Source organism: Bufo gargarizans, chromosome 9 (assembly GCF_014858855.1).
Source record: "Bufo gargarizans isolate SCDJY-AF-19 chromosome 9, ASM1485885v1, whole genome shotgun sequence".
Taxonomy (NCBI): Eukaryota; Metazoa; Chordata; class Amphibia; order Anura; family Bufonidae; genus Bufo; species Bufo gargarizans.
The window spans coordinates 104650755-104678178 of NC_058088.1; the positions used below are offsets into that span (position 1 = coordinate 104650755).

General features: G+C 44.1%; 1 protein-coding gene across 1 annotated transcript in view; it reads left to right on the plus strand.

Moving 5' to 3' along the window:
• The window catches only part of LOC122919795 (ankyrin repeat and SOCS box protein 12-like), a 76188-nt gene that overhangs the window by 8396 nt on the left and 40368 nt on the right, over positions 1-27424 (plus strand). The window contains exon 2 of the mRNA XM_044268982.1: positions 12222-13049. Within this exon, the coding sequence (XP_044124917.1) occupies positions 12222-13049 (828 nt within the window). The remainder of the gene's footprint in view (positions 1-12221; positions 13050-27424) is intronic.

Here is a 27424-nt window from a genome sequence, read left to right on the forward strand (position 1 = left end):
AAACGGGGAGTTTGGTCTGTCAGAGTTTGGTCTGTCACTGTGAAGCGGGCGTAACCCTTACACTACCTGATCGATACAACATCAGACCTGATCGTATACAAACACTGGATGTTTTAAAGCACGTTATTCCAAACAATTTAGGAATGTTAGGTGATTTATGCCCTTTATGGATTAAAACCAGACTCTGCGTCAACTACGCAATTTTCCATGGGAGTTTTGCCATGGATCCCCCTCCGGCATGCCACAGTCCAGGTGTTAGTCGCCTTGAAACAACTTTTCCATCACTATTGTGGCTAGAAAGAGGCCCTGTGGGTTTTAAAATTTGCCAGCCTATTGAAGTCTATGGCGGTTTGCCCGGTTCGCCCGTTCGCGAACATTTGCAAAAACTCGCGTTCGCTGTTCGCAATTTTTTTTTATGTTCGTGACATCTCTATCCACCGTTCCGTCGTCGCATTCATCTTGCAAAAGGCAGGCTTCCTTGCCCCAAATGTTCCAGTGAAAAAGATGATGACCCTGGAAAACCCTCTTGCCCAACGGCTGACCGCTGGCTTGTCGGAACTGCTAGCCTGCCAACTACTGCCATATAAACTGGAGGACTCGGAGGCCTTTAGAAAATTTGTGGCCATTGGCACACCGCAATGGAAGGTCCCACGGAAGGAAATATTTATCCCAGAAGGGCATCCCGGAGCTATATGGCCACGTAAATGTATCTCTGGTACACAGTGTAGATGCCAAGATACATCTGACCACAGACACGTGGTCTAGCAAACACGGGCAGGGAAGGTACCTTCTGACGGCCGTCAGGCATGCAACCTGTGGCACCCGTGTGGACTTGGTGTTACCGCTGCGGATTGCATGCAGGCCTGCCTCTTCTCTTCCTACTCGATCCTCCGTCTCCTCCTCAGCTGACTCCTCCTTTTTCACTGCTACCGCCTCTTCCGCTGCACCCCCCAAGCTCCCCAGAACCTATTCGACGTGACAGGTGAGACGATGCCATGCTGTGCTGCAGCTGTTGTGCCTGGGAGCCAAGAGCCACACCGGTCCTACACTCATTTCAGCTTTGCGGTCACAGGCTGATCAGCGGCTAACCCCACTCAATTTGGTATGCGACAACAGTGCCAATCTGCTGAGCGTGCTGAAATAGGGCAAAATGGCACACGTGCCATGCATGGCACACGTCCTGAACTTAGTCGTGCAGCGATTCGTTGCCAAATGCTCCGCTGTCCAGGACGTCTTGCGGCAGGCCAGGAAAATCTCTGGCCATTTTAGAAGCTCTTACATGGCCCATTGCTCGCCTTGCTGACGTTCAGCGGCGACACCACCTGCCCATCAGACGTCTGATTTGTGACAGCCCAACACACAGTTTATGCTTGATAGGCTGCTCCATCAGAAACGTGCAGTTAATGACTACCTGTTCGAACTCTGCGGCAGGACAGGTTCTGGGGAGCTTGGTTTTTTTAACTGCACCAGTGGCTGCTAATGCGCGATGCATGCAGACTTCTGCGGCCATTTGATGAGATCGCCAAACTGGTCAGTCGCAGCCAGGGCTCCATCTGTGACATCATACCTTACACCTTCTTTCTGGAGCGTGCATTGCGTTGTGTCATTGATCAAGCCTTCCGAGGAGCAGGAGCAGGAAGAAGAGGAAGTCGCAATGCTGGATGAATTCCCAGGGGGGGCTACTCCATCTGAGATAAGTCAACAGGAGTCTGAAGAGGAGTCAGAGGAGGATGGTGTTGGGGAGAGGGAGGAGCAAAAAGAGCATGCTTTAAACTTTTCTAGTTTTGTCCGTGGCTGGGGGGAGGAGACCGAGGATGACATTATCCTGGACGATTTGCTGGAGCCAGGCCACTCCACCACTTCCAGTTTAGTGCAAATGGGGGCCTTCATGCTCCAGTGTTTGAAGAGGGACCCTCGTATAAAAAGCATAAAGGGCAAGGGCCAGTTCTGGGTGGCAACTTACTTAGACCCACGGTACAAACACAAAATGGCAGACATGTTACCAGCATCACAGAGGGCTGTCAGAATGCAGCACTTCCAGGCCTTGCTTCGAGAAATGCTGCATTCTGCTTTTGCAGGCGCTGGCAGAGGAATTTCTACTCACAGAGGAATAGTTGCGGGTACCAATCCAACAACGCATGCAAGAAGAGGGCGGTTTGAAGATGTGTTGGCAACTTCGGATATGAGATCATTCTTGAAGCCAACCCATTGACAGCTGCCCTCCGGATCCAGCCTCAGGGAATGCCTAGACCGACAGGAACCCCTGGACTACTGGGAGTGCAGGCTTGATCCATGGCCAGAGCTGGCACAATTTGCCATGGAACTCCTGGCTTGCCCCTCGTCCAGTGTTCTGTCTGAAAGGATGTTCAGCGCAGCAGTGGGGATCGTGACCAATAAGTGCACTCGCCTAGCTCACAACAATGTGGACTACCTCACATTTCTAAAAATGAATGAAGCATGGCTCTTGGAGGAATTCAACACATGTGACGAGTCAACCATGTTTAATTGAATTTCCTCATGACAGCCCACAAATATCCGCCACTACCCAGAACAAATAATAGTCCCTGTCTTAGGTAAATACAGCGGCATAAAATGCCTTTTCTGTCCGTTGAATGCCTAATATTTTGGGCCTCGGAGGAATTCAACACCTGTGACGACCACGTGTTTCTACTATTATCGTTAGTTTTTTTTTTTTAAGAGGGGTGATTTCGTTAGCCATGTTTTTAATCCAATATTTTTTTTTTGTTGTTTTAAACATCTACAATTGATATCCATTGACCGTCTAATAGACCTTCAGCCACATATTCACTTGATCGTTTCTGTACAGTCAATGCATAATTTTTGGGGCCTGTAGTCCACTGGCCTGCTGTAAAATTGATATCCAATGACTGTGTAATCTACCTCCAGCCACATACATGTTTTTAATCCAATTTTATTTTTTTAGTTCTTTTACACATATGTATTTGACCTGTATTTGTACTGGCCTGCAGTAAAATTGATATTCATTGACAGTGTAATATACCTCCGGCCACATAATCACTTGATCTATTCTCTCCGGTGAATGCCTAATGTTTGGGGCCTGTAGTCCAGTGGCCTACAGTAAAATTTTCATCCATTGACTGCATAATGTACCCCGAGCCACATAATCAGAATTTATTTTATGTCAGGTGAATGCCTAATTTTTAAAGCCTGTACTCCTGTGGCCTAAAATAAAAAATTTCTAGGCTCCGTCAGGGCACATTTCAGAGAATTTCCCTTTAAGATGCATAAAAATGTCCCCTGATTAAGACACATATTTTTTGTTGGAATGTTTGTCATTGATTCCCCTCTAGTATGTCATGTGCATGTTGTAGGACTATTTGTGCACTTCTACTAAGTATTTGGTGGCTGCAAATATGAGCTGAAAGTTTTTCAGGTTCGCCTGCCATTAAAGCGAATGGTGCCCACCACAAACTTGCAGTTCGCGAACATTTGATTGCGTTCATGAACCGTCCTGGCCGATGTTCGTCCATCACCAGTGACAAAGAACAAAGATGGCTAAATAAAAATGGGATATCAAAGGCTAATACAACCTGTAGCTCTATAAGCTATACCTAGGATTGGCACATGAAAGGATCTTAGAGGTACAGCAGGGGCAGTTTTGTGAATAAGTTTCTGTTGAGAATTATAACTATATAAATTATATGTTGTCTTGGCTCATAAAGGTAAGATACAATGACCACCAAGTGGTTACCTTGAGGGTTTCATCGCATCTTTGTCTGAGAGACCTGTAAGAACTTTCTATTTCTATCCAGTGGCTTAAATGAAATGTAATCAGCCCCATGTATTTTATTCTACAGGTCACTAGAACATTACTGTATAGACTGGCACTGGCAACCAAAATGTATATGTTTCTTATTTCTAGGACTATCGAAAGACTTATCAATTAAATTGTAATTACAATGCTGTAGTATTTAAGAATTAGTTGTAATTGTGCAAGTGTAATAATAATAGTAAAAATAATAATAACCTGTGTTACATTTTAACCATGTAACTGTCACGGCTGAGGATGGGGAAAACCCTCAGCCGTGCAGTATCAGATGGCGGATGGTCAATGCCAGGCCAGGACAGGAATCAGGGAGCAGGTCACCTCCTACACATCCCTAATTCTGACCCTGTCTCCTATCCGTATGAGCCAACCCTGAAGGTAGGAGGGTTCATACTCCGGAACCTGATATTCCTGCTAGCCCTCAGGGTGTCCCTGGACTAGGAGCAGGGTAAGACGACCTGTTCCTCCTAGAAACGGAAGAACAGGAGTCTCATTGGCCAAGCTACATAGAAAGGGGAACATGAACAGACATATGGAAATGACAGGTAAGTGAGACTAGTACCACACTTACCTGCCACAGACACACAACCTGGAACCCACGTGCAAGTGCTGCTGTCCACAACAAACACAAAAGACACAGCACACAACAGACATCACACGGGAACCCAGGAAACCATATGCCGCAATAATAAATAGACCAAACAAACATCTTCTAACTACCATACAAACTTATGACCACAAGGGTGGCCCCCACAGATGGAATTACACAGGAGGCTGCTCCAGCTAACCATGGCTGAAGTACCCCTCAGACTAGAGATATACACTGAGGCTTTATAGGCCCAAGTAGCCACACCCAACAGACACACCCAGTGTTCACACACACAGAAGGGATTTAACCCTTCCAACACCAGGCAAGGGAAGACGGACACTTAAGGGGGAAGTACATACATAAACATACACTTCACCTGTTTCTGCGGGCAATGGCATGCGTGGCAATCATGTCCTGGGGATCAGCCATAGGGCTGTGACACTGCCACCACATGCACACAACACCACACGTTGCCACGGGCAACCAAGTGAAGGAAAGTGTCACAAAACACACATAAGCCGTGACACTCTCACCCCTCAAAGCCCCCTCACCCACACAAAAGGAAAAACAAGTGTGGGACCCAAAACATGGAAGGGGGAAGGGAAAAAATAGCAGGATCAGTGTCAGCGAGTCTCCTCAGGACTGATGCCAGCCCGGAGAGACTGCACTGAACACTGCATCCACTCTCAGCAAATGGTTCCCACAAAGTCGCTGCCAGCATGCATCCTCTCCCAGCACACACTAAAGCCAGTCCAACGAGGCCTGCAGCCAGCCACACCGACACAGGTGAGAGAACCACTGAGACGTGGACGAGGAGAGACCCAACCACTAGTGTCAGTTCACAGACACTGCAGCAACAGCCACAGAGAACTGCACAGTATCAGGGTTCCCCTTTCACCCTCCCTCCGGAGGATAAGCATGTGTGCCAGAAAGTGGCAGGCACCACATGCTGCGCCCTCTTCCGAAGGCGGGATACTCCCACCCCTCAAAGCCCCTCCCAACAACAAAAGGGGAAAGTTGGTGAGGCATAAAAAACAATGGGAGGGGGGGAGGGGAATGACAAACAACGGGACACCAACACGGACAACGGTGAGAAAGGAATGACGGGGAATGCCACTCACCATGCCGTAAACTGTGAAACCCCCACAACGCTCTCCCTCCGGAGAACGCGCATGCACCCCATCCGCAGATGGCGGTACATTCTGCCCCCTCTTTCGAGGGAGGTGCCACATGAGGAGCCATTGTGGTCATACTGTCACGGCTGAGGATGGGGAAAACCCTCAGCCGTGCGGTATCAGAAGGCGGATGGTCAATGCCAGGCCAGGACAGGAATCAGGGAGCAGGTCACCTCCTACACATCCCTAATTCTGACCCTGTCTCCTATCCGTATGAGCCAACCCTGAAGGTAGGAGGGCTCATACTCCGGAACATGATATTTCTGCTAGCCCTCAGGGTGGCCCTGGACTAGGAGCAGGGTAAGACGACCTGTTCCTCCTAGAAACGGACGAACAGGAGTCTCACTGGCCAAGCTACATAGAAAGGGGAACATGAACAGACATATGGCAATGACAGGTAAGTGAGACTAGTACCACACTTACCTGCCACAGACACACAACCTGGAACCCACGTGCAAGTGCTGCTGTCCACAACAAACACAAAGGACACAGCACACAACAGACATCACACGGGAACCCAGGAAACCATATGCTGCAATAATAAATAGACCAAACAAACATCTTCTAACTACCATACAAACTTATGACCACAAGGGTGGCCCCCACTGGCAGATGGAATTACACGAGGCTGCTCCAGCTAACCATGGCTAAAGTACCCCTCAGACTAGAGATATACACTGAGGCTTTATAGGCCCAAGTAGCCACACCCAACAGACACACCCAGTGTTCACACACAAAGAAGGGATTTAACCCTTCCAACACCAGGCAAAGGAAGACGGACACTTAAGGGGGAAGTACACACATAAACATACACTTCACCTGTTTCTGCGGGCAACGGCATGCGTGGCAATCATGTCCTGGGGATCAGCCATAGGGCTGTGACACTGCCACCACATGCACACAACACCACACGTTGCTACGGGCAACCAAGTGAAGGAAAGTGTCACAAAACACACATAAGCCGTGACAGTAACATATTAACAAACGAATTAGCTTCACTAACCGTGAAGATCAATAGAAGCGATCCAAGATTGTATATAGAAGTATAAGACGTAACATATCTTCCTATAATCTTCCTTAGCTAAATACAGAAAAACCCTCCAACTTTACCTCTGCTTTGTTAGTATCATTAGATGTCATGAGCTAGGATTTTTTTAATATATTTTTCATTATAACAAGCCATTAATAGGTCTTGATAAAACCGTATTTTTCGCCCTATAAGACGCACCGGCCCATAAGACGCACCTAGGTTTTAGAGGAGAACAATAAGAAAAATATATTTTCCATTGCACCTCAGGTCAGACCAGCAATCAGACCCCCAAGGTTAATCAGTCCTCTGCTTACAGCCCCAATCAGACCCCTAATGCCAATCAGACCTCAGATCAGACCCCCAATGTCAATCAGATCTCAGATTAGACCCCTAATGCCCCCCAACCTTCAGCTATTTATCAGCCCCCATATGTTAGCCATAAGCCCCCATATGTCAGCCAGCAGCCCCCATATGTCAGCCAGCAGCCCCAATATGTCATCCAGCAGCCTCCATATGTCAGCCATCAGCCCCCATATGTCAGGCATTAGCCCCATATATTCAGCCATCAGCCCCATATACTTCAGCCATCAGCCCGATATATCCAGCAGCCCCCAGTGCAAATAAAAGAAAAAAACTCACTTTCCTCTCCTGATCCTGGACACCACCGCTCCTCACCATCGCGATCCTCTTCATCCTGCTGTCGGTTGTGTATCGCGGCGCACAGTGTGAGGTCACAGAGCGCCCTCACGCTGTGCGCAGCCCTGCATAGCCGATAGCCAGGCCGAGGACCAGGAAGCGGTGAGTACAGAGCCTTCACCACTTCCTGGCCCTCTGGTACTAATGAAGCGCTTCCATAATGGAAGAGCTTCATTAGTATTCACCCCATAAGACGCAGGGGCATTTTCCCCCCACTTTGAAAAATACTGTATATAATATCAGATGGCTTTATAACTGTCCATTAGACTGTCAGTAGAAGACATCAATAAATACAGGTATAATAGTTTCAGCACTGTTATTAATTAGTAGAGAAATGTGTTTCCTTTATGGACTACTTCTTTCTAAAAATATGTAATAACTACTCTTGACTAAAGCTGGACATACCCATGAGATAAAAGTTGGTTAAACCTCAAGATTTTGTCAGAATTGGCCGACTTACTAATGTGTAGGGGGTAGATCTTGGGGGAAACAAGGATTGGGCATGTTCGGTTCCAACATGTTCAATCTTTTGTTTCCTGCAGGAGTTATAAAGATATCTGGCAGCTTCTTGTTCTATTTTCCGTGTTGAAATAAGCATGCACTGAGTGTGCAAATTTCTGGCAGGAGAAATAGCTGCCATTGGGGTTGAGGTTCTAATAGGACTTATGGGCAGGGCATACTTCTAATAGGACATATGGACAGAGTTTATGAGACAGTCCCTTTAATTTAACAGACTAGGGTGTGAATGGCCTACTAATATGAACCATGAAGAGTTTCCTGCACATTCACCTACATATTCCCTTAGATTAACAATTCAAGCTTTGGCGGAGAATGGCAAGAGGCTCCTTCCAAGCAGATTCTCCTTCTCCTTTCTTATCAGCAAAGTTCCAATCTATTATGAAGTCATCTGCTGACTCTCACAAGACAGAATAGTTACTACGGATAAACTGCCTCACAACCACAAGCAGCACATCCCTAGACACCAGTCTGATTGTTCAGTCTTCTTCTCAAGGTAAAATGAGTGGAGTGTAACAGACAATGTGGCAAGACAACGGTCAAGCAATACTTTATATATTAGACATGATTGCCTCATGCATGTAGCAAATCCAAAGATAGGAAAACAATAGTTGCCGAGTCTCTGGGAGAATTTTAGCTGATCATAGATATAAAATAGTTAGGATCTGATAAGCATGATAAAAGGGGGATACGCTGTAGCCAAACACCAGTGGTAGCGAGTTTTTCCAGTGCTTGGGTATGGTGAAATCCAATCCATCCTTGTTTCCTCTAACTGCAAGTGATGGATTCCCCTATATACTTCAGTGTTTTGGCAGATCCCAATGTTATCAACAGGATCTTCCAACATTTATGTAATGGCCATTTCTAGAATCCACCCAGATATAAAGACCCCCCACTGACAGCTAGAAGGGAGAGGCTGCTGCACACCGTAGAGCAGGCATCCTCAAACTGCCTCCGACCAGCTGTTGCAAAACTACAACTCCCAGCATGCCCGAACAGCCTACAGGTATCAGCGTACAGCAGGGCATTGTGGGAGTTGTAGTTTAACAACAGCTGGAGGGCCTCAGTTTGAGGATGCCTGCTGTAGAGCATCAAACCCCCAAGAGTCATGCGAGATGAGTGGACACACACCACCGACTTTTACAGTTGAGAACTTCTGACATGTCTCTACAGGGAGTGCAGAATTATTAGGCAAATGAGTATTTTGACCACATTATCCTCTTTATGCATGTTGTCTTACTCCAAGCTGTATAGGCTCGAAAGCCTACTACCAATTAAGCATATTAGGTGATGTGCATCTCTGTAATGAGAAGGGTTGTGGTCTAATGACATCAACACCCTATATCAGGTGTGCATAATTATTAGGCAACTTCCTTTCCTTTGGCAAAATGGGTCAAAAGAAGGACTTGACAGGCTCTGAAAAGTCAAAAATAGTGAGATATCTTGCAGAGGGATGCAGCACTCTTAAAATTGCAAAGCTCCTGAAGCGTGATCATCGAACAATCAAGCGTTTCATTCAAAATAGTCAACAGGGTCGCAAGAAGCGTGTGGAAAAACCAAGGCGCAAAATAACTGCCCATGAACTGAGAAAAGTCAAGCGTGCAGCTGCCAAGATGCCACTTGCCACCAGTTTGGCCATATTTCAGAGCTGCAACATCACTGGAGTGCCCAAAAGCACAAGGTGTGCAATACTCAGAGACATGGCCAAGGTAAGAAAGGCTGAAAGACGACCACCACTGAACAAGACACACAAGCTGAAACGTCAAGACTGGGCCAAGAAATATCTCAAGACTGATTTTTCTAAGGTTTTATGGACTGATGAAATGAGAGTGAGTCTTGATGGGCCAGATGGATGGGCCCGTGGCTGGATTGGTAAAGGGCAGAGAGCTCCAGTCCGACTCAGACGCCAGCAAGGTGGAGGTGGAGTACTGGTTTGGGCTGGTATCATCAAAGATGAGCTTGTGGGGCCTTTTCGGGTTGAGGATGGAGTCAAGCTCAACTCCCAGTCCTACTGCCAGTTTCTGGAAGACACCTTCTTCAAGCAGTGGTACAGGAAGAAGTCTGCATCCTTCAAGAAAAACATGATTTTCATGCAGGACAATGCTCCATCACACGCGTCCAAGTACTCCACAGCGTGGCTGGCAAGAAAGGGTATAAAAGAAGAAAATCTAATGACATGGCCTCCTTGTTCACCTGATCCCCATTGAGAACCTGTGGTCCATCATCAAATGTGAGATTTACAAGGAGGGAAAACAGTACACCTCTCTGAACAGTGTCTGGGAGGCTGTGGTTGCTGCTGCACGCAATGTTGATGGTGAACAGATCAAAACACTGACAGAATCCATGGATGGCAGGCTTTTGAGTGTCCTTGCAAAGAAAGGTGGCTATATTGGTCACTGATTTGTTTTTGTTTTGTTTTTGAATGTCAGAAATGTATATTTGTGAATGTTGAGATGTTATATTGGTTTCACTGGTAAAAATAAATAATTGAAATGGGTATATATTTGTTTTTTGTTACGTTGCCTAATAATTATGCACAGTAATAGTCACATGCACACACAGATATCCCCCTAAAATAGCTAAAACTAAAAACAAACTAAAAACTACTTCCAAAAATATTCAGCTTTGATATTAATGAGTTTTTTGGGTTCATTGAGAACATGGTTGTTGTTCAATAATAAAATTAATCCTCAAAAATACAACTTGCCTAATAATTCTGCACTCCCTGTATAACACATCAGAAGTTCACTGGAGGGACACAGCACTGTATTTGTCCCAAATAGGTCCCAATGGATCTTACAGATTTTATCACTGAATTTAGAATATGAATGTTTAAGGTCATCAGATATGAGCACCGTGAAAAATAACTGAGACTTGTAGAGTTCTCTTACTGTCCTCGTAGTATATTTTGGAGACTCATTTGATTGTGTTGCTGTGACCGATTTGACTTGGATTGCTGGTGGTCCTTCCTTCTTTGTTGTTAAATCCTACACTATGAAGGCAATGTTGTTGGAACCCTGCACTTTGTAGCTGAGTTGACTATTGCTTCATTAACTTGTTACTGCATTATTCAAATCACTGAATAAAGTGGCCTAAACGGGAGGAAATGCTCAGAACCCCAAATTCTGTAGCGTATTTATGACAGGAGGAACAAAACCTCCACATGTGATCTGCTGCAGACGGCAATCCCCAGCAAAAAATGAATACAATGGAGAAAACCGGCAGCAGACCACATGTGACTCAAAGAATCCTATACAAGATGGAATCATGTGTGGATTAGACAATAAGAATAAATAAATCACTGCAAAGGTGCACTACAATATATGCAAATGAAAAAATACAAGGCTAAACCCTCAAGCTACATGTTAAGATGAGACTTTAGCCATATATTCAGTTCAAGAACATATCGGAGCCCGCAAACCCCGTCAAGGTATCTCAGTTGGCGCAGGACTTACCACTAAACCTACCTATAGTGTGTGAACACTGTCTGATAGGTGCTAAGGTCCGACTCACAGCAAAGCTTTCACAAACCTCTAAAGTGACATCACAAATACAATGAGAGGAGGGAGGAGGCTGCGAACCCCACCTATAACAGGCTAGTGTGACATAGGCTACCAGGTGCACCAGCATGTTACCAAAGATAAAAAATGACACATTGCATATATATATAGAAAGACATATCACTCAATAAAGTGGCCTAAATGGGAGGAAATGCTCAGAACCACAAATACTGTAGCGTATTTATGACCGGGGGAGCACTTTATTCAGTGATTTGTCTCTCTATATATATGGAATGTACCATTTTTTTAATATTTGGTAACATTCTGGTGCACCTGTTAGCCTGTGTCACACTAGTCCGTCATAGGTGGATCTCACAGCCTCCTCCCTCTTACTATTGTATTTGTGATCTCACTTTGGAGGTTTGTGGAAGTGTGGCTGTGAGTCGGACTTTAGCACCTATTAGACTGTTCACACACTATAGGTAGGTTTAGCAGTAGGTCCCGTGCCAACTGAGATACCTTGATGGGGTGCGCGGGCTCTGATTTCTGGCACTAGCATTTGTCTCCAGAGAAGGGGTTCTCGGACCCCATCAAGCCTGTTGAATTCACCACTCTGAATACAGAGCTGGTTGCACTTACTGAGTCCCATAGAAGTGAATGTAGAGAGCCATTAAAGTGCAACCACCTCTTCATTCACAGTGGCACATTCAACAGGCAGGATGGGGTACAAGGTGGGACCCTCATCTATGAGACAATTTCGGTATATCCTGTTGATAGAATGGGAATACAACTTTTATATGTGTAGTGAATGAAAACATGATATCCTGAAAAACTGTAATGTTGAGTAATTTAGCTCCAAATATTCACATTCTGTTTCTGCTCTGCTTTTACAGCTTTAACATCTAAGATTGGTTTGTGCTGAAAATGGCAAACAGATGCCGATGTATGAAGAATGTCATGACTATCACAAAGATGTTTTCTATCCTAAGAAAAAGAGAAGAAGATGAGGGGGCAGCTGAAGAGCGCCGTGAAATACATCTGGCGGTGACAATGGATAACCCTGAATATTTATCAAGTCTACTTTCAGAAGACAAATATAAGAAATTGGTCAACAGTGGTTGGTGTGTTCCAGTGACCCCTCTTCACTTGGCTGCCTCCAAAGGCTCTCTAGAATGCTTAAAGATTCTCCTTGCTAATGGGGTAGATGTGGACATCTTGGATCTGAAAGCCCAAACCCCATTATTCACTGCAGTTAGTGGTGGCCATTTTGACTGTGTCAGAGAATTACTCAAAGCTGGAGCTTGTCCTTCAGGAAGCATTTATAACAACTGTACTCCAGTACTGAATGCTGCCAGGGAAGGCAATACTAGTATCTTACGAGAACTGTTAGATTATGGCGCAGAAACAAATGTCAAATGCAAGTTACCCAACTGGACTACAAATATTGCAACAACTACAGGACCATTGTACCTCTCAGCTGTCTATGGGCAATTGGAGTGTTTTAGAATCCTGCTTCTTTATGGGGCTGACCCAGACTACAACTGCACTGATGAGAAACTTCTGAAAAGGATAAAATGCCCTAAAACAGTACTAGATGTGTGCCTCAAGCATGGATGTAGGACATCATTTGTGAAATTACTTGTTGATTTTGGAGCCAATGTCTATTTGCCTGATATCCATACTTCTAAGTCATTCCCCAATCATGAGGCAATGGAACTTCTGGCAACAGAAAAAGGTAATTGTTGAAGTTGAGGTAAAGAATCTCGGAAGTGCTACGTATTTATATCTGGAAACCTATATAACTGTCCATGTGCAATGCTACACAAATTAGCTCTCTTTCCAAAGAGAAAAGAAAGCTCTGTCTCTGGTGTCACCAGATGTAAGGTAGCTATCCTATCCTAAGTCAATGGTTGACCTTTAAACAGGCTTAAACTGCTCTTATTTGCATATATTAAAACACACTTTTCTCAGCAATGCAGACACATATGAACATGGGATCAACACAGATGCCTTCAGCTGCCAAGTTCCCATGTAACAGGTCATCAATTTTCATAGATAGAAATCTGCTGACAGCAGATGCCCTTTAAATGGGTTGACTGACGGGCTGTTTTCACATTGTGTATATAGTGTACGATTAATGTATTCACTGGGTATTCAATATACTGTGGAATCCGTTAAATGCATGTGTCTGAAGTTTTGGTCAGGAAATTCTCCTGATGGAAACGTTGGGCAAACACAGCAGACACAGAAAGGGGCCTTATTTAAAAAATCCACCCCCCAGTCAGTAACGTCTACCTACCTACTTCATCTGCTGCCACTTCCGCTGCCAATGCTCCGAACCTATCTTCTTGGCTGCAGCAATGACATGCCCATATACACTGCAGCCAATCACTGGCCTCAGCATTCACATAGAGTATACAGGAACGTCATCTCTGCAGCCTAACCAACAAAGCCCGGCAGGGAGCATTGGAACGTCAGATCTGAGGATAAAATCAGTCAATATACATTCTTTTATTATTTTATGACAATTGCTGGATGGGGGGATTTTTTTAATATAACTCTGAAAACCCCTTTAAAGTGTTTTTTCCACACATAATGCCATAACCTCTAGAAACCACAATTAAGGCGTACGTTTTGGACCCCTTAAAAGCATATACTGTATTTACTTCAGAACACTACTTACTGCTTAAATAGAAAAATAAAAATATCATAGATCTCAGAATATGGCGACATAAAAAGTTATATTATTGTGCATATTTGTACTCACCCACAGAAAAATTTTTTTTTTGATCATCTGCCTTCCAAAATAGAATAAAAATCGATCATAAAACCATATGTACCTCAAAATTAAAAAAGTTAAATAAAAACAAGTTAAAATATGTGACAAAATACATATATAGAGGGTTACATATCCACCAGAAAGCACTGTACATATTATAGAATACCCTATCAAAAGTGCATATATATATATATATATATATATATAAGCATAAACACAATATATATGGACATATATATGGACATGTGTGCGAAGGACCACTTGGGTCCATAACAGTTGTAATAGATAGGAAACTGGTAGTAGTGGGGTCATAGGATTTGTTAAAAACTTTTTTCGTTAAAAAGAAAATTTTTAAAGACTATATATATATATATATATATATAAATATATATATATATATATATAAGAGAAGAAATAGGACTGCACTCCGGATATTCATGAAAAAAATCAAGTGGTTTTATTCACCCATATTTGGCAAATCTTGCAAGATTTGCCAAATATGGGTGAATAAAACCACTTGATTTTTTTCATGAATATCCGGAGTGCAGTCCTATTTCTTCTCTTACATATTGGGGACTGCCGTCATCCCCCCTGGATTTTGCACCCACCCTTCAGGCTGGTGCTCCCGCTGGACTTTCTTTTTCTATATATATATATATATATACCCACAGTGTGACTGGTCATAGTCTAATCCTTGCCTCACAAAAATGTGATATAGAGCAGCCATAAATCATATGTACCCTAAAAATAGTCCCAACAAAACTGCCACCGTATCCCATAGTTTCCAAAATGGGGTCACTTTTTTGGAGTTTCTACTCTAGGGGAGCATCAGGGGGGCTTCAAATGGGACATGGTGTAAATAAACCAGTCCAGCAAAATCTGCTTTCCCAAAACCAAATGGTGTTCCTTTCCTTCTGTGTCCTGCAGTGTGCCCGTACAGTAGTTTACGACCACATATGGGGTGTTTCTATAAACTACAGAATCAGGGCAATAAATATTGAGTTTTGTTTGGCTGTTAACCCTTGCTTTCTCACTGGAAAAAATGGATTAAAATGGAAATTTACCAAAAAGTTCAAAATCATAAAATGTTATCTCCATTTGCCAATAACTCTTATGGAACAGCTAAAAGGTAAACAAAGTTTGTAAACTCAGTTTTGAATACCTTAAGGGTGTAGTTTCTAAAATGGGGTAATTTTTGGGTTGTTTCTATTATGTATGCCTCACAAACATGATCCAAACATGAAGTAATAGTAGTTTATAGAGATCCACAGCACTCTTCCATTATCATAATCCTTTTCTTTCTTTAGACAAGCAGCATACAATTACAGCGACGTTTCCACTTAAACAAGACTTGTTTAAGTCAAAACGTCACTGTAATTGTATGCTGCTTGTCTAAAGAAAGAAAAGGATTTTGATAATGGAAGAGTGCTGTGGATCTCTATAAACTACTATTGCATCAAGTGACCCTTAGCCTGGACCCCAATCTGCAAGCACCACACTTGGACCACAAATTTTAGTACCGAATAGTTTGCCCTATGGCAGGGTATGTAGTGCTGCTGACTGTGTTTGTTTACCCAAACACGAAGTAGACATATGGGGAATGTAAGTTAATAACTATTTTTGGAGGTATTACTACGTAATGCAAATGTCTCCACATTTTTTGTAAATTTGGTATTTTCTTAATAAATAAAAACACATTTTTTTTTTACTCCATTTTACCAGTGTCATAAAGTACAATATGTGATGAAAAAACAATCTCATAATGGCCTGGATAAGTAAAAGCGTTTTAAAGTTATTCACACATAAAGTAAAACTAGTCAGATTTGCAAAAAATGGCCTGGTCCTTTAGGTGAAAATGAGCCCGGTCCTTAAGGGGTTAAAGACGATCAGTCAGCTCTCCATTCAGTGTACTCATTCCTGGACACAGATATACAAAAGCCAGAAATCAATCACCGATGAGAGGAGCGAGGGGAGGTAGGGGGAGTGTTCCCCTCTCGAATACAACGCACACCTAAACTATATAATATTTGATTGTTCTTACTAGCCAAATGACTAAGTATTTTTTGTGCTATTTGGACTATTAGGCGAGTAGACCTGTGCCCATTATATGCGCCCCTTACATATTCGAGCAGCATAGTATGATGACAAATCCAATTTAGGCATGCACCAATTCAGGGTTTGTGGTAGGAATAGAAGGAGTATAAGGGGTCATTTCTTCCAGACTTGTCTATGGGGCAATGGTGGTCACAGACAGCAAAGTGCCCCTTTGCTCACCAATAATAAGTGCTGCCCCCTTATATATCTCCAACAATCCAGTAACAGCTGGAAGCCATGAGATTCATTAGTTCAGTCACTTACAGGCGTTTGGGCCCCTTGTGTGGCTGCTCATATGGTATATTTGCATCTGCTATGGGCTGTGTGTAGTGCTGTCCATGGTCTTCCCTGTCTTTCTTTACAAGTAATCAGCATGTGACTGCTGCAGCCAATCGATGGCTGTAGTGCTGGCATCTGGGCGCAGTGCTGAGTGGTGAGCATGTGATCGCTGCAGCAGCTGATTGGCTGCAGCAGTCACATGCTGCAAACACAGATTTGAAGGACCAACAGAGCACCAGCACTGGATCACCAGGGTAAAGCAGAGATAGTACTATTTACTTTTTTTTGTTTTAGAACATTTGCAGCAGTTTTTTTTTTTACCTATTTAAAAGGGTTTTCTGAGACTTTTCTTCTGATGGCCTATACTCTGGATAGGTCATCAGTATCTGATCGGTCAGGGACTGACATCCGGGTCCCCCTGAGAAGGCACCGGCGCTCCTGTGAGTGCCGTGGCCTTCTCTCATCCTGCCAAGCACAGTGCCAACCATTTGATAATGGCTGTGCTTGGTATTGCAGCTCAGCCCCATTCACTTCAATTGGTCTGAGCTGCACCTAGCCCATGTGACTAATAATCGTGACATCCCACGGCCTAGGGAAAGCAGCAAGAAAACCCTGCCAGTGTGATCTCAAACGGCGGATCAATGGGGGTCCCGGGTGTTGGACCCCCCACCCATCAGTCTTGGAAAACCCCTTTAACCACCTCACATCCACCCATAGGATATTAACGTCCTATGGGTGGATGTTTAACTCTGAATGGATGTTCTGGAACGTCCATTCAGAGATCGCAGCTGCACGCTAATCGTGCAGATGCAGAGCAGGTTGCCCGCTGTCAGTGACAGCAGGGCAACCCAGAGGGAAGGCAGGGACAGTTCCCAGGTTTCCCTGCCTTTTAGATCGCTGCATACACAGCGCTTACCGAGCTATGCGCTTCCTGTCCCTGCCAAGTGGTCAGGGGCCGGGAGAGTGCAGGAGCTGTCGGGTCTTTTACAGATCTCGATCAGCCCTGCACTGAGGCTGTACAGCGTAGTATAATGCTGTACAGCCTCTCTGGGGGGTGTATTTCTGCCAGGAGTACAGATATTCTAAATTCCCTACTGGGATTATCTCTACAGCAAGAAGTTTAGGAGCCAATCCGGAAGGAGGCCAATTTAGATTTAGTATTCACAAATGGGAATTTGGTATCTGATATTACTGAAGGGGAAAGCTTGGGATCTAGTGATCACCAATCAGTGTGGTTTACTGTAAGTACAGTGACTGAGTCACACCACACAAAAACAAAAGTTTTAGATTTTAGAAAAACAGACTTTTCTAAAATTAGATTAGTGGAACCGTTTAAATGGAGTCCTGGAGAAATGGGACTACTTAAAAGTGGCACTTTTGAAGGCAACAGATAATTGCATTAGGCTTGTCAGTAAAAGCAAAAAAAAAAAAAGAGACCACTGTGGTACTCAGCAGAAGTGGCCAAAATAAAAAAAAAACGAAGATGACAGGGAAATTTATAAGATTAGGCAGAGAGAGGCCAAGGAAGTTATAAGAGCTTCTAAAGCACAGGGAGAAGAGAAATTAGCTCAGTCAGTGATAAAAGGTGATAAGACATTCTTCAGATACATAAATGAAAAAAGGAAATTAAAACAAGGAATTACGAAAATAAAAACAAAAGAAGGAAGGTATATGGAAGAAGATACAGAAGTAGCTGACTGCCTCAATGAATACTTCTGTTCAGATTTTACAAAAGAAAATGAAGTAAAAGTTAGGGAGGAAGACTAATTGCATGTGTCTTTACAGAGGAAAAGGTTATAAGTCAGCTGTCTAAAATTTCTAGAAATAAGTCACAGGGGCCTGATGGGATACACCCAAAGCTATTAAAAGAGCTCAGCGGTGAACTAGCAAAACCATTACCGGTTTATTTGACCAATCACTGGCAACAGGAGTCGTCCCAGAAGATTGGAAATTAGCAAATGTTGTGCCCATTCACAAGAAAGGTAGTAGGGAGGAATCGGGCAACTATAGGCCAGTAAGCCTGACATCAATAGTGGGGAAATTAATAGAAACCATACTTAAGGAAAGGATTGTGGAACATCAAAAATCCCATGGATTGAAAGATAAAAAACAGCATGGGTTTACTTCAGGGAGATCATGTCAAACTAATCTTATTGATTTTTTTTGATTGAGTGACTAAAATAATAGATGGAGGTGCAGTAGACATCGCTTATCTAGACTTTAGTAAGGCTTTTGATACTGTCCCACATAGAAGTCTTATCAATAAACTGCAGTCTTTGAGCTTGGACTCCCATATTGTTGAATGGATTAGGCAGTGGCTGAGGGACAGACAACAGAGGGTTGTAGTCAATGGAGTATATTCAGACCATGGTGTTGTTACCAGTGGGGTACCTCAGGGATCTGTTCTGGGACCCATATTGTTTAATATTTTTATCAGCGAAATTGCAGAAGGCCTCGATGGTAAGGTGTGTCTTTTTGCTGATGACACAGAGATTTGTGACAGGGTTGATGTTCATGAAGGGATACACCAAATGGAAAAGGACTTAGGAAAACTAGAGGAATGGTCAAAAATCTGGCAAATTTAATGTTGATAAGTGCAAGATAATGCACCTGGGGCGTAAAAACCCAGGAGCAAAATATAAAATCAGTGATACAGTCCTAACCTCAGTATCTGAGGAAAGGGATTTAGGGGTCATTATTTCAGAAGACTTAAAAGTAGGCCGACAGTCTCATAGAGCAGCAGGAAATGCTAGCAGAATGCTTGGGTGTGTAGGGAGAGGCATTACCAGTAGAAAGAGGGAGGTGCTCATGCCGCTCTACAGAACACTATTGAGACCTCATTTGTATTGTGCACAGTACTGGAGACCATATCTCCAGAAGGATATTGATACTTTGGAGAGAGTTCAGAAAAGAGCTACTAAACTGGTACATAGATTGCAGGATAAAACTTGCCAAGAAAGTTTAAAGGACCTTAACATGTATAGCTTGGAAGAAAGACGAGACAGAGGGGATATGATAGAAACTTTTAAATACATAAAGGGAATCAACACGGTAAAAGAGGAGAGAATATTTAAAAGAAGAAAAACTGCTACAAGAGGACATCGTTTTAAATTAGAGGGGCAAAGGTTTAAAAGTAAAATCAGGAAGAATTACTTTACTGAGAGAGTAGTGGATGCATGGAATAGCCTACTGCAGAAGTGGTAGCTGCAAATACAGTGAAGGAGTTTAAGCATGCATGGAATAGGCATAAGGCCATCCTTCATATAAGATAGGGCCAGTATATTGAGCAGACTAGATGGGCCATATGGTTCTGCCGATACATTCTATGTTTCTATTTCCCCTATAACTGGGGCTATGTCAGCCCCATTTACAGGAGAAATCAATAGTGGGGGAAAAAAAAGTGAAGTTAAATGTCCCCCAGAGGTCTTATATGACCTTATGAGGAACACAAAGTGTAAAAAATAAAATAAAGTGTTTTCTAAAAAAAAATAAAAAAAGGTTTCACATGTAAAAAAAAAATCCCCAATCAAGTAATAAAAAAATATTAAAAATAGGAAGAAATAAATAAAATAGACATATCACATGACCTAACCCCTCAGGTGAACACCGTAAAAAAAAAAAAAAAAAAACTGTGCTAAAAACACCCACTTTTTTTGTCACCTTACATCACTAAAAGTGCAACACCAAGCGATCAAAAAGGCGTATGCCCCTGAAAATAGTACCAATCTAACAGTCACCTCATTCCACACGAAATGAGCCCTACCTAAGACAATCGCCCCAAAAATGGCACTCAGAATATGGAGACACTAAAATATCATTTTTTTTGTGTAAAAAATTCTGTTATTGTGTAAAACTTAAGTAAATAAAAAAGTATAGATATTAGGTATCACCGCATCCGTAAGAACCTGCTCTATAAAAATATCACATGAACTAACCTTTCAGGTGAACACCGTAATAAATAAAAAATAAAAACTGTAAAAAAGCTATTTTTTGTCACCTTACATTACAAAAAGTGTACTAGCAAGCGATCAAAAAGTCATATGCACCCCAATATAGTACCAATCAAACAGTCATCTCACCCCGCACAAATGATACCCTACCTAAGACAATCGCCAAGAAAATAAAAAAAAACTATGGCTCTCAGACTATGGAGACACTAAAATGATTTTTTTGGGCTTCAAAAATATTATTGTGTAAAACTTAATTGAAAAAAAAGTATAGATATTAGGTATCGCCACGTCAGTAAGAACCTGCTATATAAAAGTATCACATAATCTAACCTGTCAGATGAACATTGTAAATAACAAAATATAAATACTGTGCCAAAACAGCTATTTTTTGTTACCTTGCCTCGCAAAAAGTGTAATATAGAACAACCAAAAATCATATGTACCATAAAATAGTACCAACAAAACTGCCACCTTATCCCGTAGTTTCCAAAATGGTGTAAAAAAAACAGTCCAGCAAAATCTGCCTTCCAAAAACCATATGGCATTCCTTTCCTTCTGCGCCCTGCCGTGTGCACTGTACAGCAGTTTACGACCACATATGGGGTGTTTCTGTAAACTACAGAATCATGGCAATAAATATTGAGTTTTGTTTGGCTGTTAACCCTTGCTTTATTACTGGAAAAAATGGACTAAAATGGAAAATCTGGCAAAAAAGTGAAATTCTAAAATTTAATTTCCATTTTCCATTAATTCTTGTGGAACACCTAAAGGGTTAACAACGTTTGTAAAATCAGTTTTGAATACCTTGAGGGGTGTAATTTCAAAAATGGGGTCATTTTTGGGTGGTTTATATTATGTAAGCCTCACAAAGTGACTTCAGACCTGAACTGGTCTGAAAAATTTCAAGAATTGCTTCTAAACTTCTAAGCCTTGTAACATCCCCCCCAAAGAAAATGGCATTCCCAAAATGATCCAAACATGAAGTAGACATATGGGAAATGTAAATTAATAACTATTTTTGGAGGTATTACTATGTATTATAGAAGTAGAGAAATTGAAATTTGGAAATTTGCACATTTTTCCCAATTTTTGGTAAATTTGGTATTTTTTTTATAAATAAAAATGTTTTTTTTTACTCCATTTTACCAGTGTCATAAAGTGCAATATGTGACAAGAAAACAATCTCAGAATGGTTTGGATAAGTAAAAGCGTTTTAAGTTATTACCACACAAAGGGACACATGTCAGATTTGCAAAAATCAGTCCGGTCCTTAAGGTGATAAATGGCCCGGTCCTTAAGGGGTTAAAAAGAGTGTTTGGGAAATTTTCAGAAAAATTTCAAGATTTACTTCTAAACTTCTAAGCCTTCTAACGTCCCCAAAAAATAAAATGACATTCACAAAATGATCCAAACATGAAGTAGACATATGGGGAAAGTAATAATTATTTTTGGTGGTATTACTATCTATTATAAAAACAGAGAAATTTTATTTTGGAAATTTGCTAATTTTTGAAAATTTCTGGTAAGTTTACTATTTTTTTATAATTAAAAATGAATTTTTTTTACCACTGTCATGAAGTACAATATGTGACGAGAAAACAATTTCAGAATGACTTGGATAAGTAAAAGCGTTTAAAAGTTATTACCACATAAAGTGACACATGTTAGATTTGCAAAAAATGGCTCTGTCAAGAAGGGGGAAATGGCCCGAATGTGAAGTGGTTAATAAAAAAAAAAAATGGGAATGATACAGTAATGATATTTATGTATTGGTAACGTATTCATCTCTGCTGTCACTTCACAGTACATCCAAAGTCTCTGATGTCCCAGTGTCGTCTAACCATCCTGAAGCTGTTGAGACAAGTGAGAAAGATGCAACATCTCCACCAGTTAGAGATCCCTCAGACAATGATCAGATATCTCCTGCATGAGACATAATCAGAGGATAAAGCTGCAGGAAGAAAACCTTGACTTTTGGAGACCGTACAGCAGCCATAACTAAGATTAACATGAAACTTGACATTACATAAAACTGCTTAGTGGTCTTCAAAGAGGCTGCATGTTATGTATATGAGGTTATCCACCAAAGAGTCAATTCTAGGGCAGATGGAGAGCAGACGTATTATGTGTTTTAATATATTACTGATATTTAGAGTTGAGCAAACACCTGGATGTTCGGGTTCGAGAAGTTCGGCCGAACTTCCCGGAAATGTTCGGGTTCGGGATCCGAACCCGACCCCCATTGAAGTCAATGGGGGCCCAAACTTTTCGGCACTAAAAAGGCTGTAAAACAGCACAGGAAAGGGCTAGAGGGCAGAAAAAGGCAGCAAAATGTAGTTAAATCCCCTGCAAACAAATGTGGATAGGGAAATGAATAAAAATAAAATAAATAAAAATTAACCAATATCAATTGGAGAAAGGTCCCATAGAAGAGAATCTGGCTTCATGTCAGCAGAGAATCAGTCTTCATGTCATAGCAGAGAATCATGCTTCGCATCACCAACCACTGTAACAGTCCATTGTCAGATATTTAGGCCCTGGCACCCAGGCAGAGGAGAGAGGTCCCATAACAGAGATTCAGGCTTCATGTCAGCAGAGAATCAGTCTTCATGTCATAGCAGAGAATCATGCTTCACGTCACCCACCACTGTAACAGTAAATTGTCAGATATTTAGGCCCCGGCACCCAGGCAGAGGAGAGAGGTCCCATAACAGAGATTCAGGCTTCATGTCAGCAGAGAATCAGTCTTCATGTCATAGCAGAGAATCATGCTTCACTTCACCCACCACTGTAACAGTCAATTGTCAGATATTTAGGCCCCGGCACCCAGGCAGAGGAGAGAGGTCCCATAACAGAGATTCAGGCTTCATGTCAGCAGAGAATCAGTCTTCATGTCATAGCAGAGAATCATGCTTCACATCACACACCACTGTAACAGTCCATTGTCAGATATTTAGGCCCCGGCACCCAGACTGAGGAGAGAGGTCCCATAACAGAGAATCTGGTTTCATGTCAGCAGAGAATCAGTCTTCATGTCATAGCAGAGAATCAGGCTTCACGTCAGCCACCACTGGAACACTCCATTGTCATATATTTAGGCCCCGGCACCCAGGCAGAGGAGAGAGATCCCATAACAGAGAATCTGGCTTCATGTCAGCAGAGAATCAGTCTTCATGTCATAGCAGAGAATCAGGCTTCACGTCACCCAACACTGGAACAGTCCATTGTCATATATTTAGGCCCCGGCACCCAGGCAGAGGAGAGGTTCATTCAACTTTGGGTTGCCCCGCAATATAATGGTAAAATGAAAATAAAAATAGGATTGAATGAGGAAGTGCCCTGGAGTACAATAATATATGGTTAAGGGGAGATAGTTAATGTTTAATCTGCACAAGGGATGGACAGGTCCTGTGGATTTTTATGAACGTCAGCTTGTCCACATTGGCTGTAGACAGGCGGCTGCGTTTGTCTGTAATGACGCCCCCTGCCGTGCTGAATACACGTTCAGACAAAACGCTGGCTGCCGGGCAGGCCAGCATCTCCAAGGCATAAAAGGCTAGCTCTGGCCACGTGGACAATTTAGAGACCCAGAAGTTGAATGGGGCCGAACCATCAGTCAGTACGTGGAGGGGTGTGCACACGTACTGTTCCACCATGTTAGTGAAATGTTGCCTCCTGCTAACACGTTCCGTATCAGGTGGTGGTGCACTTAGCTGTGGCGTGTTGACAAAACTTTTCCACATCTCTGCCATGCTAACCCTGCCCTCAGAGGAGCTGGCCGTGACACAGCTGTGTTGGCGACCTCTTGCTCCTCCTCTGCCTTCGCCTTGGGCTTCCACTTGTTCCCCTGTGACATTTGGGAATGCTCTCAGTAGCGCGTCTACCAACGTGCGCTTGTACTCGCGCATCTTCCTATCACGCTCCAGTGCAGGAAGTAAGGTGGGCACATTGTCTTTGTACCGTGGATCCAGCAGGGTGGCAACCCAGTAGTCCGCACACGTTAAAATGTGGGCAACTCTGCCGTCGTTGCGCAGGCACTGCAGCATGTAGTCGCTCATGTGTGCCAGGCTGCCCAGAGGTAAGGACAAGCTGTCCTCTGTGGGAGGCGTAGTATAGTCATCATCCTGCGTTTCCCCCCAGCCATGCACCAGTGATGGGCCCGAGCTGCGTTGGGTGCCACCCCGCTGTGACCATGCTTCATCCTCATCCTCCTCCCCCTCCTCCTCATCCTCCTTGTCCTCCAGTAGTGTGCCCTGGCTGGCCACATTTGTACCTGGCCTCTGCTGTTGCAAAAAACCTCCCTCTGAGTCACTTCAAAGAGACTGGCCTGAAAGTGCTAAAAATGACCCCTCTTCCTCCTCCTCCTCCTCCTCCTGGGCCACCTCCTCTTCCATCATCGCCCTAAGTGTTTTCTCAAGGAGACATAGAAGTGGTATTGTAACGCTGATAACGGCGTCATCGCCACTGGCCATGTTGGTGGAGTACTCGAAACAGCGCAACAGGGCACACAGGTCTCGCATGGAGGCACAGTCATTGGTGGTGAAGTGGTGCTGTTCCGCAGTGTGACTGACCCGTGCGTGCTGCAGCTAAAACTCCACTATGGCCTGCTGCTGCTCGCACAGTCTGTCCAGCATGTGCAAGGTGGAGTTCCACCTGGTGGGCACGTCGCATATGAGGCGGTGAGCGGGAAGGCCGAAGTTACGCTGTAGCGCAGACAGGCGAGCAGCGGCAGGATGTGAACGCCGGAAGCTGCGAACAGACAGCCCACACTTTATGCAGCAGCTCTGACATGTCGGGGTAGTTGTGAATGAACTTCTGCACCACCAAATTCAGCACATGCGCCAGGCAAGGGATGTGCGTCAAACCGGCTAGTCCCAGAGCTGCAACGAGATTTCGCCCATTATCGCACACCACCAGGCCGGGCTTGAGGCTCACCGGCAGCAACCACTCGTCGGTCTGTTGTTCTATACCCCGCCACAACTCCTGTGCGGTGTGGGGCCTGTCCCCAAACATATGAGTTTCAGAATGGCCTGCTGACGTTTACCCCGGGCTGTGTGTGGTGGTGAAGGTGTGTGGCTGACTGGATGAGCAGGTGGAAGAAGAGGAGGAGGAAGCCGAGTAGGAGGCAACAGGAGGCAAAGAATGTTGCCCTGCCATCCTTGGCGGCGGAAGGACGTGCGCCAAACAGCTTTCCGCCTGGGGCCCAGCCGCCACTACATTTACCCAGTGTGCAGTTAGGGAGATATAGCGTCCCTGGCCGTGCTTACTGGTCCACGTATCTGTGGTTAGGTGGACCTTGCCACAGATGGCGTTGCGCAGTGCACACTTGATTTTATCGGATACTTGGTTGTGCAGGGAAGGCACGGCTCTCTTGGAGAAGTAGTGCCGGCTGGGAACAACATACTGTGGGACAGCAAGCGACATGAGCTGTTTGAAGCTGTCTGTGTCCACCAGCCTAAATGACAGCATTTCATAGGCCAGTAGTTTAGAAATGCTGGCATTCGGGGCCAGGGATCGAGGATGGCTAGGTGGAAATTTACGCTTTCTCTCAAATGTTTGTGAGATGGAGAGCTGAACGCTGGCGTGTGACATGGTTGAGATGCTTGGTGACGGAGGTGGTGGTGTTGGTGGTACATCCCCTGTTTGCTGGGCGGCAGGTGCCGACGTTCCTCCAGAGGCGGAGGAAGAGGCCGAGGCGGCAGCAGCAGAAGAGGCCGAGGCGGCGGCAGCAGAAGAGGTAGCAGGGGGAGCCTGAGTGACTTGTTTTTAAGGTGTTTACTCCGCTGCAGTTCATGCTTTGCATGCAGGTGCCTGGTCATGCAGGTTGTGCTAAGTTTCAGAACGTTAATGCCTCGCTTCAGGCTCTGATGGCACAGCGTGCAAACCACTCGGGTCTTGTCGTCAGCACATTGTTTAAAGAAGTGCCATGCCAGGGAACTCCTTGAAGCTGCCTTTGGGGTGCTCGGTCCCAGATGGCGGCGGTCAGTAGCAGGCGGAGTCTCTTGGCGGCGGGTGTTCTGCTTTTGCCCACTGCTCCCTCTTTTGCTACACTGTTGGCTCGGTCTCACCACTGCCTCTTCCTCCGAACTGTGAAAGTCAGTGGCACGACCTTCATTCCATGTGGGGTCTAGGACCTCATCGTCCCCTGCATCGTCTTCCACCCAGTCTTCCTCCCTGACCTCCTGTTCAGTCTGCACACTGCAGAAAGAAGCAGCAGTTGGCACCTGTGTTTCGTCATCATCAGAGACGTGCTGAGGTGGTATTCCCATGTCCTCATCATCAGGAAACATAAGTGGTTGTGCGTCAGTGCATTCTATGTCTTCCACCACTGGGGAAGGGCTAGGTGTAACCCTTGGGAAACCCTGCCAGCAGAGTCTTCAAACAGCATAAAAGACTGCTGCATAACTTGAGGCTCAGACAGTTTCCCTGATATGCATGGGGGTGATGTGACAGACTGATGGGCTTGGTTTTCAGGCACCATCTGTGCGCTTTCTGCAGAAGACTGGGTGGGAGATAATGTGAACGTGCTGGATGCACTGTCGGCCACCCAATTGACTAATGCCTGTACCTGCTCAGGCCTTACCATCCTTAGAACGGCATTGGGCCCCACCAAATATCGCAGTGAATTCTGGCGGCTACTGGGACCTGAGGTAGTTGGTACACTAGGACGTGTGGCTGTGGCAGAACGGCCACGTCCTCTCCCAGCACCAGAGGGTCCACTAACACCACCACGACCATGTCCGCGTCCCTTACTAGATGTTTTCCTCATTGTTACCGTTCACCACAATAACAAACATATTATTTGGCCCAATGTATTGAATTCAAATTCAGGCCTTTTTTTACAGACACCTAACACTATCTGGCTATCTATTTAGGTACCGTATTACACTAATACAGGCACAGCAGTAATGACAGATTTAGCTGAATATAAATTTGAGGCCTATTATTTAGGCGCTGGGTGACAGGTATTTCTTTACGGACAGAATTAGACTTGGAAATGCACTGTAG